This window comes from Mus caroli, unplaced genomic scaffold (genome assembly GCF_978045245.1).
Source record: "Mus caroli unplaced genomic scaffold, Mus_caroli_1 scaffold_1, whole genome shotgun sequence".
Taxonomy (NCBI): Eukaryota; Metazoa; Chordata; class Mammalia; order Rodentia; family Muridae; genus Mus; species Mus caroli.
The window spans coordinates 30,356,675-30,375,094 of record NW_028227256.1 but is presented as its reverse complement, the minus strand read 5'-3'; the positions used below and the strand labels follow the sequence as shown (position 1 = coordinate 30,375,094).

The following is an 18,420-nucleotide window of genomic DNA, read 5'->3' as shown; positions in this document are numbered from 1 at the left end:
GATTTTTCTATGTCAAAAATTTTGATATAGATAGAATAGTGTTTATAGGTACTGATACCGATAGAGTGGTATTTGGTACTGTTACATAAACCCAACGTGTCTACTGTAGCCAGAAAACTGCTTGTCTTAGTTGTTCTCGTGGCCATTTTTATAGAGCATTTTGTCAAAGTCCCCATCTGTTTTGTAGAAACAGGCTTTAATAGAAAATTAACTAACTGTATTTGTAAGGCAATACTTGAGACTCTTAATTTTCTCAGCTCTGACCCACTTCAGAGCCATGGTGTTTACTATCAGCTTTATAATGCAGTTCCTGTTAGAGAATTAATTGTCTGTCTGTCTGTCTGTCTGTCTGTCTGTCTATCTATCTATCTATCTATCTATCTATCTATCTAAAGTGTTTATATGTTATACGTAATGCATATATACATGCGTATAATGCATATGCACCTTTGAAGTCCTTTATCCTTGAAAAGCTATTAAGTGGCCGGCTTTAAGTGTGGCTTCTCTTTCTATTATACTAGCATATCCATTAGATACAATTCATCCTTTTATAAGATCTTTAAAAATACTCATGAATCAGTATGAGTGTCTTTCACCTGCCTATAAAGCTCATAGGGCATAGCAGTTCTGAACTATCTTGCTTTTTCATCAGGACAAACAAGAAAGTATCCAAAGCAGAGCAGGAATTCGTGACTACATGCTGGAGCTGAGGGTCACACTAGCATCTGCCATGCCTCTAAGTAGGCATGTCACCTGAGTCCTCAATTGCCCTTTCTCCAGTTCCTAATTCATTTAGTTGTTAATGTTTCCTAAACACAACACACTGACATTAATCTGCACGGAGAAATTCAGTACTTGAGACAACATTTTAATTGCTTTGTAAGAATCATTTGGTACCTGTTTTGCTGGAATGAAGAATGATAAATGCTCTGATAAAAACCAGAGTAATCGAGGTGTCACAGATCCGAAGGAGAACGGGAGAGAGTCTGCCACATGGGGATGGTGTTCAAATCAGTGGCAGGAAGTGAGGACAAGAGGAAGAAGAACACCATATTCACCCACTGTTAATGAACAGCCATTTGGCTGGCACAGTGGCTCAGCAGGCAAAGATACTTGCCACACAAGCGTGGTGACCTGAGCTTCATTCTAGAATCCATATAAAATGTGGATCGAGAGACCCAACTCTACAGTTAGTTGTCTTCTGGCCTCCACATGTACAATGTGAAATATACACTCTTTTCCCAAACATTTCTTTGCAAACTCTTAAGTTAGAACTGGGAGATGACTCTATCCCAGTTGCTGTTGAAGACATGAGAAATACCGTGAGAGGTGATACGAATGAGACCTCCCTGATGGAGCTAACATCATGGCGGGTGCTGAATGCAGGGGAGGGTTGGCATTTAGGAGCAACTCTGGTAACAGTGTGGGTCTGTTGGAAGGGAAAACCAAGAAGCCTGATGATAAGACAAAGTGATGGGGGCTGGGCAGTAGAGAGTAGAGGGAAGTCTTAAAGACATTTGGAAGTAAAATCAGCTCAAAACTTGACTTGTAAACAGTAACAAATGAGCAAGGAAAATTCTCGACATGCTATGTTATCAAGCAAATGAAAAGCATATTTTCAAGAGAGAGACACTTGGCCTTGTTCTCACTAGTGAAGGTCATAGCAGAGATGCCATGGCTGATATTTGGGATATAAGCAGAGCAGTATATGCAGGCAGGTTGCACACTTCATACCTCTCTCTGCCAAGCTTCCCTTTCAAAATAAGGAAGCTTAGTGGCGTGGAAAGTCTGTGTGGTCTGAGTCTTGAAAAGTCGAGCTTTTCAGGACAAAGCAAGGCTGTTGTTGCTTCTACAGTAAGACACACGCTGACCTTGAATCACACACGTGAGCTACACATCTAGTTGGTGGGTGCAGTGTGTGCTGCTGTGCCTGTGCAGTGTGCCAGTCACCAGGGCCAAGGGTGGGCAGGTGGCAGCTTTCTGCTGCCAAGCGACCCTTGAGCATCACTGGCGGGCACTGGAGTAAATGGTGGGAGGAAGCTGCACCTGCGCTCAGAGTTAGACTTGGAACATGTACCGGGCATTGATATTTATGTTTATTTCTCTTGTTTGTGTGGTATTTCTCACCCGTGTGGGTGAACATCCTATGTGTGGATTGGATTGGCTTGGCAAAGCTCAGTCTGAGAGATCACAGTCATTAAATCAGAATGACAGTTACTTCATCTGTCTTCAGAGATATCTTGGTTACCCCACTTTCTGAGGATGCCTTCCAGGGGTGGTGCTAAATGTCTGCAAGCACCAGCACTTTGAAGGTGGAAGCAGAAGAGCCATGAACTTGAAGCTAGCCTGGACGACATAGACTGTGGCCGCAGGTGCAAACCAGAGGACTTGCAGCACTGAGAAGGGCGGTGAACATAAAGTCCCATCCCTAACTGAGAAGCCATTTGTAACTGATGCCTGCTGGAGAGGGGAGATGTGTTTTCTCCAGATGAGTTTCTGGGTAAATCAGTCACACTCCAGGACAGGCTCACACCCTGGGTACTCACACTCCGGGACAGGCTCACACCCTGGGTACTCACACTCCGGGACAGGCTTATACCCTGAGGACTCACACTCCGGGACAGGCTCACACCCTGGGTACTCACACTCCGGGACAGGCTCACACCCTGGGTACTCACACTCCGGGACAGGCTCACACCCTGGGTACTCACACTCCGGGACAGGCTCACACCCTGGGTACTCACACTCCGGGACAGGCTTATACCCTGAGGACTCAGGCAGCACAAGACTAACTTTGTGGGGTTTGGAGGTGAGTGGATGGGTATTTTTTCTTTATTAATTTGTTATTTGTTTGGTTTGGTTTTTATGCAATCAGTGTTTTGTTTTGGGGAAGGGACAGGGACACAGGAAGAGAGATGAGAGGCACAAGGACATGAAGTTGTGTGGGAAGGGAGAGAACCCGAGGAGCTGGAGGAAGGGCAAACATGATCAAAATACAGTATAAGAAAGAAATGCAAATAAGAAAGAGTACTGACAAAAGGGAGAAGGGAAAAATAATTCCCTTAGAGAAATGATCAGTAATTTGTCCTGAGGATAAAGTATAGTTAATTTCCTTTGCTAACATAGCAAGTACAAATGGATGAACTTTTTTGTGAAGATGAAAAGCTGAATTATTTTATTTTTTAAAGTTTAAATTCTTGGTGGATTTTATTTGCCTACTAGAGGATAAATGAAAGTTGAAGGGAAAATCAAGGCATATACATGACATAAACTTTGTCCTCCTGTGTCACTGAGAGCCAGGCTGCTGTAGCAATGATGCTCTTGCATCAAAGTTTTATTCTATAAATACTGGGATGAAAAACCAGAAGTCGTATTGCCATTTGAGCACTAGTGCCACATCTTCATGGAAACTTTTTCTTTTGTAATTTGTTTTCAAGGTCGGTGTGGCTGTTCAGTTTGATGATACTTTTCTGGAGCGCAATTAGAAAGCTCGCTGGGCAGGCGTAGGACTTGCCCGCGGCTTATTTCCTTCCAGCTTTCAGGAGCCACTCTTTGGAATTAGTGCTGCCTGTGAGAGGAAGTCTTTTTCTAGGGTCTTTGTGGGGGACAGGAAGACTGGAGAGTTTTGTCATGGCTGTTGAAGAACCCTCCGAGCTACAGCAGCCACTGGAGTACCAGGCTGCAGACTTCAGGGCACTTCCCTCACTTCTCTGGCTTTCCCAGTCCCCCATCCAGTTCCCTCTTCCCACTGTCTGCTTCTTTCTGTCCTCCTTACGTGAGTGCCCACCTCTGTGTGGATTGTGTTTCCTTGACCCATTCTGTTTCTGATCCTTACTCTGCACTGATCTCTGCCTACTGTCCTCAGAAAGACATGGCTGGCCTATGGTTTCAGTGTTTGCATGAGCTTAGGCTCACCGTGGTGGTGAGCATGTGGGGAGTCTAGCCTAGTGAAGATGACGAGTAAAGGTAATTAGGCATCCTCTAGGAGGGAGTGACAGCCCCATGAGATTGGCCTGCTAGGACTTTCTCAGTCTTTTGGCTTCCTGTCTTGTCATTTCATCCTCATTAGATGCCAAACTGATACAACTACACTATCTTGGGCCTTTAGCCTTCGACATGGTGAGCTAATAAACCTGTAGTGAATCGGGTACCCACTTTTGAGCATTCTGTTATGGCAGCACAGTGTGCACTAATACAGCATACACTCATACAGGGAGTGATCTTTCTGAGCTCCTGGGACTGTGTGCTGGAAAAGAACACTGTTGAGAAGGACTGTTCCCGACTGTATCATCTGTCTTCCCCGGTTCTTTACCCTCAGCAAATTCTGATCCTCAAAGTCTCTTAGGCCCTTCTTGGATTTCTTGAACTTATACTTGTGCTTTTTATCACAAACTTAGAGTATTAGGGGCATATCTTGGTCTTCCCTTTCATTTCTAACTTTGTATTTCCTGCCTTGAAGTCCTTCAGTCCACCAACCATTCTATTCATGCCTGTCTTGCTAACTGCCTTAACATAGTGTTTAGTAATGACGTTCATGTCAGAAAAATTCAACAAAATCAATAGCAAACCTGCATCATATCACACTACATAGGCAAATGCTATCACATCTGAATCACACAGGATGTTAGCATTATAGCTGCATGTGTCATAACTGTGTTATTCCCTTCCTCCCTCCCTCCCTACCCCCTGACACACGCACACATATGAAAAACCTCAATTAGCCGAGTTTATATGGTATTTTGTATTTTATATGAGAAATAAATGCCAACATATAAGAAACAGCTGAATCATTAAAAAAAAGACTCATTTTCACCTCATTTACGAGTGGTGAGGAGATCGTAAGAGCTACAGGACCAGGAACTCAGCTGAGAAGCTGTGTCTTCTCTGCAGGACAGATAAGCTGCTCCGTGAAACCTCAACAGCATGGCTACCTAAGCACGACCTGAAAACACACACACACACACACACAGGAACAGCAGCTGACATACCAACATTGATGGGGGAGATCTCACAAGGCACCACCACTAGATGAAGAGCTATAGGCACTTAATGGCTGCTAAGAGAGGGAGAATCAGACTTCCCACGGATGAGCCCCTTAACCTGTTTATCCAGTACCAACTGTCATCCCTAAAAGCATACACAAGCAGCGGTAAGTGGACTGCACACTGTATGTACGTAGATAAGGTTATGTGGAGGGAGACAGTGGGAGACAGGAGCAGGGTAGGACTTTAAGGGACAGAAGATTACGAGAGGATATTATGTGCATCTACCAAATGTCATAGTAAAAGTCATTTGTACAATTAGTAAATGAAGATGTAAAGGCTTTGTATGTGCCTTGTGTCCTGTTGGTGGAGAGTTCAAGTCAATCTCTTAGAAAGACACTGTTTTTAATAACCTAGTTCATTATGTTAGATAAGCATTTGAGAAGGGTGGTTTTGAGTGATGTTGTAAAGCATCAGGGCCTGTTCTGCTTGGGTGTGAAGTACCTGCCTCTTAGAAACAGTGTCTGCCTGTTAGGAAACGGTTCAGTCTCAAGTCTGAGTACTTCAACCACTGTCTCTGTTCTCATCCTGCTGGGACCCACCAGCCGGACCCAGAGTCTGGAAAATGCCCTTTGTCCTAGGCAGTCTATAGAGTTAGGAGGCTGGATTGGAGAAAGTCAGTGCACTTAAGCCCTGAGAGATCACCTGTCAGCCTGCATCTCTGCAGTCTAGATCATAATCTAGACTCTTAATAATTGTGTTCTTAGGTAGCTTCACATTTTCTCTTAGATTTTGAAAGCCTGTAAGTTGTTTGTCTCGTCCTCTATGGAAAACTAGATTAAGCTACACATGATTTCTTAATTCTTCTTAAAATTGATCCTGTCCCTAATGAGAGCTCCAGGCAACTTTGTTTTAACAGGATGCGTTTCTCATCTGAAGTGAAAATAGCATCTGACAGCACTCCCTGATGGCCTCAGAGTACTCTGTCTCTTGGAATTCTCCTTGGCTCACTTTTTCCTCCGCGAATTTGGTTTTAAACTTCCTCTGTTCCATCTCCTTTATTCTAAACTTGTCAGTTTTTCTTGCTAGAAAACAAACAATAACAACAACAAAAACCCAATATCGTCTTTGCTTTCATCAGACCTTTAAAGTTAAACCAATCTTTTGTTCATCCCCAATATGCTATGCTGTGCTTCCTTAGGAAGGCTCTTTTAAAATAGATGTGTGAGTGATTTCAAATCAAAATATGTTTGTTACAGAAGGGCCTCTTTTGTAAGATAAGTGATGGCAGATATAGCTGTGCTCAGAATCTGAATTTAACTAAAAACAAACAACAACAACAACAACAACAACAAACCCTGGAATTTTCGATTACGTCTGCATTTCTTACCTCTGCCTTACTTTTTCACTTTAGTCTTACCTGTGAAGCCACATGTGCTGGGGAGCGTAACCCAGCAACTTGACATATGCTAGTCTTGCGTGGGAAGAGTCTTAGTCATGGGTTATCTGCATCAGGCTGCTTGGTGGGGGTTACCTTGTTCGTTCATTGATGTCAGAAGACCTAGCCAGGTGTGGACTGCACCAGTCTCTCGTTTTAATTTTCCATGAAAGGAACATAAATATACCACATGGTTCAGTTTTATCTCTGAATTAATTTCATTTTCAGGTAATTTATGGCATCAGATATTAAATTTGTGTTTGAAGTCTTTGAAATGACTGTTGGTATATGTTAGTCTCCTGCTGTTGTTATCTGTAATTAGTTGCAGGTTCATTGTTACACAGCTTTAATGGCCGTGGGAAAGCATTGGGATGTAAGCTCAAAGTTGCTGGTACCACTTACAAAATTTGTGACTTCATTTTTTTATTTATTGTCATTCATTTTAAATTTATTTATTTTTCATTTTTCTCTAATTAAGGAAAACGTGTCATGGAGGTAGACAGAGTCCTGGGTTCTGTGACAGCTTGACATTTACACAGATTTTTTTTTCAGATGAATGTTAATTGAAGGTGATATAATATTTGGTTTAAGACAGTCGGAAGAAAACAGTCCTTTAACAAAGTCTTGCTGTTACATGATGCCCCTTTTACAACTGTGATTTTCTTGTGTTCTGTCAACTATAAAGTGAGATTCCATGGAGGGAATACCAGGAATTCTGGACTGTGCTCATTTCCATTGTGGCAGGAAGGTTAGCCTTTTGAAAGCGGGTACAAATGAACCTTTCTCCAGAGTTCTGTTTCCCTTCATCTGAGGTTATCTCTTAATCCCAGCATTTTTCTGTGCTTGCTAAATGGCTCAATATATATTTTATTTATTTGGGTGTGTCAGAGGCAAAAGACAGGATGGCGTTGCTAATAGATGCTCAGAATCGGCTCTTTACTCTCATGTAACTTCGTTACAGAATAGGGAAGTTAACTGAAGGTAAGCCGTTGCCTCTCTATGCTGGTCTAGAGCCACTTAGCTCAGTTTTCCTGTTGGATTCACGGCAGTGCTAGTGCTGCTGTGTCTGTGTAAATAGAGGATGTGAAAATACGTCTGAAGAGTGTATTTGATTGCTTCATGACTCCATAATCAGATTACTAGAGTCATAGTTACAGGTTTGTTTGTTTTTTAAGATCCTGCAATATGAAATGCTGACAGTAAGCATCAAAGTCAAAATACCAGATTCTGTTCTCATCTTGTTGTCAAATCAATGTTATTAAAAGCCACGGGTGGCAGGTCAGAAAGCTCACTCGCTATCACTTGCCATCTGTGTTTTAATGCTGAGCTGCACCACTTCTGGATAATCTCAGCATCGTTGTGCTGTCTGGGCTGCAGGAGCACAGCACGCTACGTGATTATTTATTGAGTTTCTTCTTGGAATGGAGATTATGAGAAGGCCAACAGCTATGGCCGCAGTGGCTTAGAAGAAACTTAACGTGTCTCTTCTCTTCTCTTCTCTTCTCTTCTCTTCTCTTCTCTTCTCTTCTCTTCTCTTCTCTTCTCTTCTCTTCTCTTCTCTTCTCTTCTCTTCTTTCTTCCTTTCTTTTTTTTTCCCCATTCATTCTAGATTTTGGATTTGGTAAAGGGGAATCATTACCAAGTAGCCTGTCAGAAGTACTTCGAGATGACACATAATGTAAGTAAATTATTTAACGTTATAGATTGCTTGTGTGTGGCTTGTTGCTCTGTGTTTTGTTTGGTGCTTTTATCATGGCATGGCGTTAACTTACTTACAAGGTTTATAAAAGGGCCAAACAACTAAGATGGACCATACCAGAAAACCAGAAATACTATGTGGAAGATGTGTCATAAGACGATCTGACCACACTAGAGCTGTACTCACCGCTCCACATCCAGGTTCAAGGTTTTTAAGGTATTTTGTGAAGAGACAGATTGGAAAACCTTTAGGCTTTATGTGCCACAACATTGCAAAAGCTATCATAGAAAATATATGTCATAGCTATGAACATATAGAACTTTGTCCTTAACAGCAGTTTTCAGTCTGTGGGTCATGACCCCTGTGGGGTTGAATGGCCCTTTCACAGAGGTTGCCTAAGACAATTGAAACACACAGTTATTTATGTTTCATAACAGTAGCAAAATTATAAAGTAGCAATGAAAATAATTTTATGGTTGGAGGCCACCACAACATGAGGAACTGAATTAACAGGTCATGGCATTAGGAAGGTTAAGAACCACTGATCTATAAAGAGGGCCAGAGCTGACTCAGAGGTCTTAGTCTGCCAATTCTTCACGGTTAGATCTGGAACCTTAGCTATTCCGGTCCAGAAGAACCAATGGCACTCTTCTCAAAGAAAGTCTGATATATTTGTGGCTGCTGCTTAATAGTCATCTGATCTGCTTCCCTGGTCTCCTGTGTTTGTACGTACAACCATGTAGCTGCAAAGGAGTCAAGAAACAGGATGATGATCTTGCCTGCCTCCTTAGTACTGAAAGTCCTGAAGGGTAAGGTAGATGAGCACTGAGCGCTTCTGGCGGACACAGTGGGGCTTGAAATCTGGAAAGCAAGAAGCACAGGCTCGAGAGGCCGGCAAGTGGTACACTGGAGAATGTATGCCCTGCTACAGGCATTCACGTGGACAAAATTCACAGCTCTATGCAAGCCAAAGAAAACATGTCTAGCACAAATTCAGCCCGCTGGGTCCCTCATTCACAGCCACTAATTTGGACATGGATTCCACATGGATTCCGAACCCAGACCACACATCTAAGTGTACCGTAGGCTTTGGAGGTCCATGCACCTCCTGAAATAGCTTGTCACTGAATCCTTATGTGCACTGTTGTGGAGAGTGGTGTCCTGAGCCCCTCCCCGCCCCCAGAAAGGTGCTGTTTTTGTTGAACCCATTATCAGATACTGTGCTAGATTTTATATTCACGTTTTCTATTAAGCTGTCAAAAGATTTTTAAAAAATTCTCTTATATAAATTGCTGAATTTATAAGTGTTCATAGGAAAATTGTCTTATCAATAATCTAAATGATAAATAATATGAGTCTACGTTTGTGGAACCCTTAATCCATACTACGCATATCACTAAGTTCTTTGAGCCCTACAGCCAGGCACTAATGTAACACATTAATGAACACAGCATAGAGAAGCAGAACAGCTTGGGGAAGTTCTTGTTGGAATGGAACATGGATTTGAACCTGTGCTATCTAAGTCAGTAAAGGTCTGATTGCCTAGCCATGCTCTATATCTGGTCCTAGAGTTGAAGGAAATCTTGAGTTGAAGGTTATTCCTGACAGGAATATGCTAAACACTGAGGCACATTCAAGGGTAGCAGATCTAACTCATATACTATGGCTTATGTATGGGGAACTGTGATTCCAAATGACTCACTCCACCTGTCTCCATTGACCAAAGGAACAGGTAGCGCTAGAGATTGGCCCGCTGTGAATCCTGTCTTCTACATTTAATAGGAAAATATTACCCTTGGTGAAAAACACCATATTTTTATAAAATTTGAAGTATTTATTGTAAGCAATAACAAGGTTTCTCCAGCTTGGTCATGACAGGACCCACATAGCATCCTGTGTCTGGGCTTCTCAGCACCAGCCTTTAATGCCCTGCTCCCTGAGCATTTGTGTGGCAGGTCCTGGGAAGATGGGAACAAATGTGTATTTACCTAAACAGGGACCAACCACAGACCAAGGTGTAGATACTGTCGAAGTCCAACTTGGTGAACCAGTGAGTTTTATTGGGATTACCCAGGAATATGGGTGAAGGTTACTTACAAAAGCAGAAATTACTCAAAGAACAGCATCAGCAAACTCCACCCCAAGCGTGAATAAAAACTTAGGAAATCTGGAGCATACTGCACAACATACTGCAGGCAGCTCAGCAGTTATGAGTGTCCTTCCCAGGTGACACATTTGGTCAGCTTAGCTTCCTGCTTCTTCCAGAGATCTCAGCTTCTCTGAGAGTTTCTGAGCAGTGCTAATAGCCTGTATGTGACTAGAGAGGAAGAGAACCCAGTGAGTCTGCCCAATCTCAGGAATTTCCTGACGCTTATTGAATCATTTACTTCCTGAGTTTAAGAAGCTTCCCTGCAGGGTGGCATAGTTCATCCCTTTTAACATGTGTGCCTCAAGGAGCTTTCCCTTAGAACATCCGGTCATGTGTCATACAACCCCCCCCCCCCACACACACACATTTTTGCATCCTTTTTCTCACAGGTTTCCCTCCCAAATGGAATATTTTAATCTCAGAGGAGACTGCTACATGTTAGAACCTAGTGTCTTGCTTAGCTTGCTTAGCTTGAGACTTTTAACTTCATATATGCTCTCAATCATTTGTGAACCTTTTAAGTAAAAAGCCTCCAAACTTTCAGATTTGAGATCCTCTCTTTAATTTTTAAGAATAAGTTAGGCTTAAAATTGAGTTATACTAAATTATCCCCTCCTTTTCTGTGTTTTGTTTTGTTACTACAGCTTGGACAGGCCTCAGTTGTTATGTAGCCCAAGCATGACCTTGAGTTCCTCATCCCCTGTCTCTGTCTTATGAGTACTGGGGTAATAAAGCAAGCACTGTACTGAGTGAGTCATACCCCAGCTCACCGAGTTCTTAAACATGTCCAGTGCAACAAGGGCTACTACAATTGCCTGTTTCAAAATCTGCCCTAGTTTACTGAAGATGTGCATGGAAATCCTTTCAGATCTAGAAATAGGGTAGCTTAGACCATGTGTAAACCAATGAAACAAGAAGGTTGTGGGGATTCTCTAGATCTATTACTCTAGAGCTTTAAATGCAGATACCTCCATTTATTATCTTTAGAGTGTAAAAATAGAATCTTTTTTATTACTCACTTCCTGCTATCCCATCTCCCTCCCCTGTAAACCTCTGGGTTCATTTTCCCCAGGTCTCTGTGATGAAATTCACTTAAGTGCAAGTTTTGAAAATGAACTCCTTAATTGGTACCATTTGCAGCAGCCCTGTGATAGCTCCATATGGCTCTGTGGTAACGCCAGCTGCCTCATTACAAGCTGTCATCACAAAACCTCTTGATTAAAACCCAGATATCCCATAGGTAGACAGCATTGCTCCCACTCTTCCCTTCTGCATTAGCCAGGGCACACGTACGAGGCCCATAAATGTGGAGGTCATCCTGTGGAATATGTTGATTCCTCCAGTGGCTGTCAAAAGCTGACCTCATGAGAGCTGTCTGCCTCGGTGGTTTTTAGTTTTGTATTTCATGTGCAATGGTGTTTTGCTGATATGCGTGTCTGTGTGAGGGTCTCTGAAACTGGAGTTGTGGATGGTTGTGAGCTGCCATGTGGGTGCTGGGAATTGAACCTGGGTCCTCTGGAAGAGCAGCCTGTGCTCTTACCACTGAACTGTCTCTCCAGCCCCTAAGGCGTGGTGGTGTTCAAGACAGTTGCATGTTGCTGCCTCATATCATTTGCATTCCTGTAAGCTTTGTAAGTGGAAACACCAGGCCTTATATAGGTTAATCTCTGAGTCTTAACTTAAAATGGCTTCTTTAGAGATTGATCCCTTTGAATACTGACTGGAGGTATATTTTCCAAACTGTAGAGCACAGCTTCTTCACCATCATATAAATTGCTACAGAAGTCTTGTGAAAACCTATCACGTTTTCTTAAAGCCACACCACCATCTCGCATTTAGAACCCCATCGTAGCTTCCTAAGACATTTCTCAGAGTCTACACATGCCTCATTCCATTTCTTCCTTCTTCACACAGCAGGGAGTGATATTTACACTAATGGAATTTGATTATTTCATTAACCTGCTTTGAAGACCTTTCTGTGGATTTCCATTTCTCTGAAGATGAAATTTGACGTTTATAATGGGTTTTATTAAACACTGTCCTGGTTCTTACTAGTTCTGTGACCCCTCCAGGTTAATCAGTTACATGCTTTATATCTGAGACCACTTCCCCCTAAAGGCCCATGTCCAGCCCACAGTAGGGCCTTTAGGGGTGGGATCTAGTGGAAGGAAGTTAGGTCATGGAGATGATGCTCTGGGATGTTGGCCGTTGCTCTCCACGTTCCCAATGTATGATCTACTGCCTCAGCGCAGGCAGCAACGGACAAGGGACCATGTATAGAAATCCCAGAACTCTGAGCAGCAATAACCTTTCCCCCTTTACAGATTGTTTGAGTATTTTATCACAGCAACACAAGGTGCATAAAGATGAAAAGGCACCACAGTGTGTCTCTCTCCCGATACCAAAACATAATTCAGAATCATCTACAAAGAAACCATCACCGACTGTAGCCGTCAGTGAGGAAGGGGAAGCAGAAGCAGCAGGGGATTTGTAAGTACGATAGTGATGTGTTTCCACATCATGGCTCAGGGGTTCCCAAGAACGGAGGGAATCAAACAGAGTTTTATTTGTATTTTTTGGTGAGTAATAAAGAAAATAGCAATTGCAAAAAGAGGAATTTGGATAGTGTCCTTTCCACAGGTTGACTTTAAAGAGTGCTTACTATCATTTTGGTGTGATTTCCATTTGTCCCCTTTCCATAACAAGCACACCAAGTTTATTTTTCTGAGCAAGAGAAAAGAAGACTATATGGACCCGTATTCTTCAATACAAAAGGGAGACAGGGTTCACCCAGAAGTGCAGTAGAGTCAGAAGAACATTCATCACACCAACAAGCAGCTTCCAGGCCACAGGTTTAGCAAACTGAGTTAGGGCTGTGTGTGGTTGAGAGAGAAAGCCAGAAACACTACCAAAACCATGGCAGCAGCTGGTCTCAAGCCCCTGGGCCCTGCTGCAAATAGTTAGTAAAGATATTAAAGTGGAAATTCATAAAAGCACAGGACTTAAATATATTTTAAAGTTAAGGCACTTAACTCTCTTCCTTTGTCAGCCCTTTGATGTAGAAAGCAAGGAACTGTTGAGGATAGTGTTGTGGTTCAATTCATTCCATCTCTCTCATACCTGGAATATGCAAGCAGCAGTTTCTAGGTTGGGTTTCTTTAAAGTGGGAAGAAAAGGTGCAACAGTGACTTCTTTCTTCTGGGAACTCTACTGCATTTTAATTGATTTATCTTTCTTGACTTTTAAAACATGTGACTTGGATTCCATAGAACCACAACTCTTAAACTTTATATTCCATTAGTTTACCCCATAACAGCCCAATGTCATAGCACTGTTATTACATCCATTTCACAGATGAGAGAGTGAGTCTTAGAAAGGTTATTGTGAGAGGCAGGCGGATTTCTGAGTTCAAGACCAGCCTGGTCTACAAAGTGAGTTCCAGGACAGCCAGCACTATACAGAGAAACCCTGTCTCGAAAAACAAAAACAACAAAAAACAAAAAACAAAAACAAAAATGAAAGGTTATTGTGTTTTGTCTTGCTCACCGTGAATTCTGAGACTTCAGTTTAGTTCCGTTATCATCTGCAGTTATGGCTGTATTGAATACTTTAACAGCTTAAAGGAAAGTGTTGAAAAATCCCTATTACAAAAAGAAAGAAAATCCCCCTTATATTACTATTTTGCCAGGTATTAGATTACTTTTGTAAGATTTTTCTTTTGTATAGGCTTTGTAAAAATAATCTTTAATGGGGTCTGGAGAGACAGCTCAGTGGTTAAGAGCACTCTGGTGATTCTTGAAGAGACCCATGTTTGGTCCGCAGCACAACTGTCTGTAACTCCAGTTCTGGGGAATCCGGGATCCTTTTCTGGGGACATTTACATACATGCAAGCCAAACACTTGTGCGTATACATAAAAGAAATAAATAAAGCTTTTAAAAATAATATTTAAAGCCAAGTTTTATAAAACTTTGCCAGTTTATTTGACTTTGCATAAAGCCTTTTAATATCAGAAATATAAGTGCTCTAGTCAAAAGGCCTCAGTTCCATATGTTTTGTTTAATTCCATCACTGTGTGGTACTGTGTATAGTAGGACATTTTCAATGTGTTGTGTGTTGTGCACCCCTCCCCCATTCTTACCCTCTTGTTAGGCTTTGTTCCTACAGTTTCATACCATAAACACATACACGATTTTAATGTGTGTGTAAAGTCTGGGAACCACAAACAAGGGAAAAGAGAATGTTCGTCTTTCTCAGACTGCCATAAATTGCTTACTAGAATTATCTCCAGTTTCCATTTTTCTGCAAACAACATAACTTCATGATGCACACAAATATTCCATTGTGTGTATGTACCACGTTTCCTTTTATCCATTCCTTGGTTGCCGGATGGCTAGGCTGGTTCATAACTTACCTATTGTGAATAGGGCTACAGTAAACAGTGATGTACAGATATTTCTAAGATACATTGACCTCGGTAAATACCCATGAGTGGTGTAGCTGGAGATACGTTTTCATTAATATAAATCCAGTTACTAGCTTGATAGCTGAGTAAGCTATTTACTCTCTGTAGAAATTAGTTTGCCAATCTATACATCGAGAGGGTTCAGTTTAAAGGAACTGTAGTGTCCTCCTGGTCTCTGATTTCTGTTCATAAAATGTGACACCTTGTGATTGAAATGTTTGAACTTCTTATGAAACACATCAGCTCTTTCAGGAGCTGAATGAAATCAGATATAATAAAGAAGTTTATTGTTAATAAAATTATAAATTTATCGAGGAAACAGAAGTTAAGCAGCCTCCTCGTTAAAAAGATAAAGATTGTTTCTTGGTGATCTGGGTAAAACTATATATATCTATATCTTAAAACTGTCTATAAAGAGCCCCTCACTTCACACCATAACCTAACTAAAACGACTGACCCGCCGTTTCTTTAGCTGCTAAAGAAGCCTGGAGCTTCTCGCCAGGAGGCGCCCTTTCTCTGTCATCCTCTACTGACTGAGGGTGGCCAGTCTGAGCTCTTTCTCCCTCCCCGTCCACATTAACCCACCGGACATTCTGTGTAGATCTGATCACACCCACTCCTCCTTAGGGACTCTTACAGTTCCAACTCCCTTAGGCCTAGAAAGTTATATCAAACACCCTGACTTTCCAGGACCTCTGAGGTGTTGTCCCCGCCAGTCTGTCTAACCTAGCATGGCTTCTATCATGAGTTTTTACACCAGGCCATGGAAGTAAGGCACTTGCTCCCCAGGCATCCCCTCCTCGGCTTCTGCAGCCTCTGCACCACCTGCCTCCCCCTCCAGGCTTTCGCCTTCTCCCTCTCCCTCTCCCTTTCTGTCTACCCAGCCCTAGCTCAAACAGCCTTGCTCACAAAACCTTCTCCCCTCCACCTTGCAAGAGTGACAGGCATTTATCTGTGGCTCCTACAATTCTCATTTCTGAAAATGACTTTTTAGCTAGGAATTACAAGGCTGTGGTTTTCTTTAGCTTTAGTTTTAGTCCAGTGCATTCTCATGTTCTGAAAAACTACTGCTTATAACACAGCCATGTATATAATAAGCCATGTCTATAGTAAGATGTGAAGTATATGACTGACTGTTCTGGGCTCAACTCAGTAAATATTCATTAGATACCTGCTATGTACAAGTGAGTTCAAGACAAAGAGTGGGGTGTTAAAAGCTGAAACATGGGGCCACAGACCTGTGGTCTCAGCTAGTCAGGAGACTAAAACAGGAGAATTACAAATTCAAGGCCAGCAAGGCTCACATAACCAAAGAATAGATACAAACACCGTCTTTAACAAATAAGTAAATAAATACATAGATAAGACATAGTATAATGGTTTCTGGTCTAAAAATAGCAAATGAAAATCCCACATTTATAACCAAGCAAAGCTGGAGCCTGGTGGTGGCTGTTGTCACCTGTAACTGCAGACAGGAATGTCGGGGTTCACTTCAGGTTGTGTGTCACATAGCAGCAGTCCAACCCATTAACTGAGCTGAAGAAAGTGACTCGAGGGTCACATTTTAGGTAGAAGTCTCTGTTATATTATGCCACACACTGAATATAAAAGCCTTCTCAGTTTTCAGGAGTAAATGTTGTATATGTTTGCAATCCTTTCTTTCACCTTGGCTCAAGGACAGTCATACAGATCGTAGCTCCATCCTTGGGCAAGATCCTTCTCAGTTGTGTTACCTAAAAACCCTGAAGACCATTGGCACTTTAGCTGAGTGCATGGAGTAGAATGTGGTTATGTCACCTGGCACACAGTGGGTGGGCAGTAAAAACTTGCTGATAATAAGATGTTTTTGTTCATCATTGGTAAATTTTAGGATCAGAATCAGAATAATACTGTTTGCCCCTCAATTCTTTTGATTGCTAAAGGCACAGAGTAATGAGAAGAAATACGAGCTAATCCTCAAGGTTCAGTGTTTGAGGAAGAGAAATAGCATAAGCTCCTAGGTTCCCACTAGGTTTAAAGAGATTTTTCTACACCAGGATGGATTACAGGATGCCCCCAGTTAACATGAAGAGGTTCCATTAAGTAGGATTGCTTGTTCAGCCTGTTCATTATACCAAACGAGATTCCGTATGCCAGACTTAAGCTTTGAAATACACTGGTGTCAGGGACCAGAATCAAAATAGTCAAAGTGATTTTAATAGCACTTCAAAAAAGCTTGCCCCGAGATGTGCTAAGCCTCTTGCTAAGGCCCAGGGATGCAGTACTGTGTGCACCACCAATGACCATTGTAACACAGAGACTTGCCCAGGTATGTTTCCCAGACGCTTACTGTCGGGCGGGGAGCCAGAGCCCAGGTGGTACACATGCTAGGGAAGGGCCCCACCACTGAGCTGCACTTCCAGCCAGCCTTGTGCAATGTTATATTTTATTCTGCGTATTCATCAGCAGACACTGGAATTGAGGGTGCACAGGATGCGGAGGGCTGAGTGGCATCCACAATGTTGCAGCTCAATTACTGTGAGCAGAGGTGGGAAGCAGTGCATTTGATGCATGTTTGAGTTGTGTTGAGTCATCTATTGTGTTGAGTAGGTAGTGATAGGAATCAGAGCCAGCTGCAGAGGTGTGGCCTGAGCATACACAGGTACTAGCCATGATGCTGTGGGATCTTCAGCAGAAGCTCCGCTGCGTGGGGTAAGGAGTAGGAGCAGCTGAGCTCACAGGTCTTCAGCTGTAAGATGGGGTGGGAACAGCACTGAAAGCTGTATTTCTATCTCTGCTGTGTGCTAACATTGGTACAAATTTGCTTCCTTGGGCAGGTGGACGATTGTGGCTTTTCTTTGAATCATCCGAATCAGTTCTTTTTTGAGAGCCAGCGCATCCTAACTGGTGGCAAAGATATCAAGAAGGAAATCAGCCAGCCAGAAACACCTCAGCACAAACCTAGCACCCAGAAGACCAGGGATGCTCCATCTGCACTGGCCTCCCTAGACTCCTCCCTGGAAATGGACCTGGAGGGGCTGGAAGAGTACTTTTAGTAAATGATGTGGCCACTGTAGTATCTCCTTTCCCCCAGCGGATGCATTCCTGTTTGAAAGATTTACAAAGGCAAACCCGTGCACGCACACACATTTGCTGGGAAGCAGGCTTGCTTCCACCTTACTTTTGACAGAATGGAAAAGGAAGCATTCCTATTGAAAGCGTTCATTGAATAGTTTGCTTTGAATCCTGTTCCAACAAATTTAAAGCAGTGCTCAGGGACTAAAATCCTCAAGCAGCAATACAACTAAAACTAACTTTTAAAGTTTTGAATAATGTTGGCCAAGTCCTCTTTTGGATTGTTTTTGCTAATAAACAACATGTATATGACTATATCTGTGCAAGTGGGAGTCTTATTTCACAGTGGATCAGGCATTATTTCTTTATTTGAAATAAATGCTCATCGCTGTCAATCAATATGGGGGCAGAGGGAGCCCTGAGAGAGTGTGTACTGTTGACATGGGCAAGGCCTTGCTAGGACACCAAGGCCTGAGACTCGTGGGATGGGCAAAGCCTTTCTATTATCTGGGTGGGAATGCTGACAGTGTTTTGCAAAACCAACCAACCAACCAACCAACCAACCAACCAACCGCAGCTTCCTCCTCCCAGTGCCTGCAGCCTAGCACTGCTACCCCACGGAGACGGCCTTCTG

At 42.5% G+C, this 18,420-nt stretch overlaps 1 protein-coding gene across 4 annotated transcripts in view; it reads left to right on the top strand.

The window, feature by feature from the left end:
* The window catches only part of Prim2 (DNA primase subunit 2), a 288,766-nt gene extending 270,673 nt beyond the window's left edge, over positions 1-18,093 (top strand). For all 4 annotated transcript variants that reach the window (XM_085836111.1, XM_021161843.3, XM_021161852.3 and 1 more), the window contains exons 13-14: positions 8,030-8,098; positions 17,549-18,093. In XM_085836111.1, the coding sequence (XP_085692237.1) occupies positions 8,030-8,098; positions 17,549-17,767 (288 nt within the window). In that variant the 3' untranslated portion in view covers positions 17,768-18,093. The remainder of the gene's footprint in view (positions 1-8,029; positions 8,099-17,548) is intronic.
* Positions 18,094-18,420: the final 327 nt, after the last annotated feature.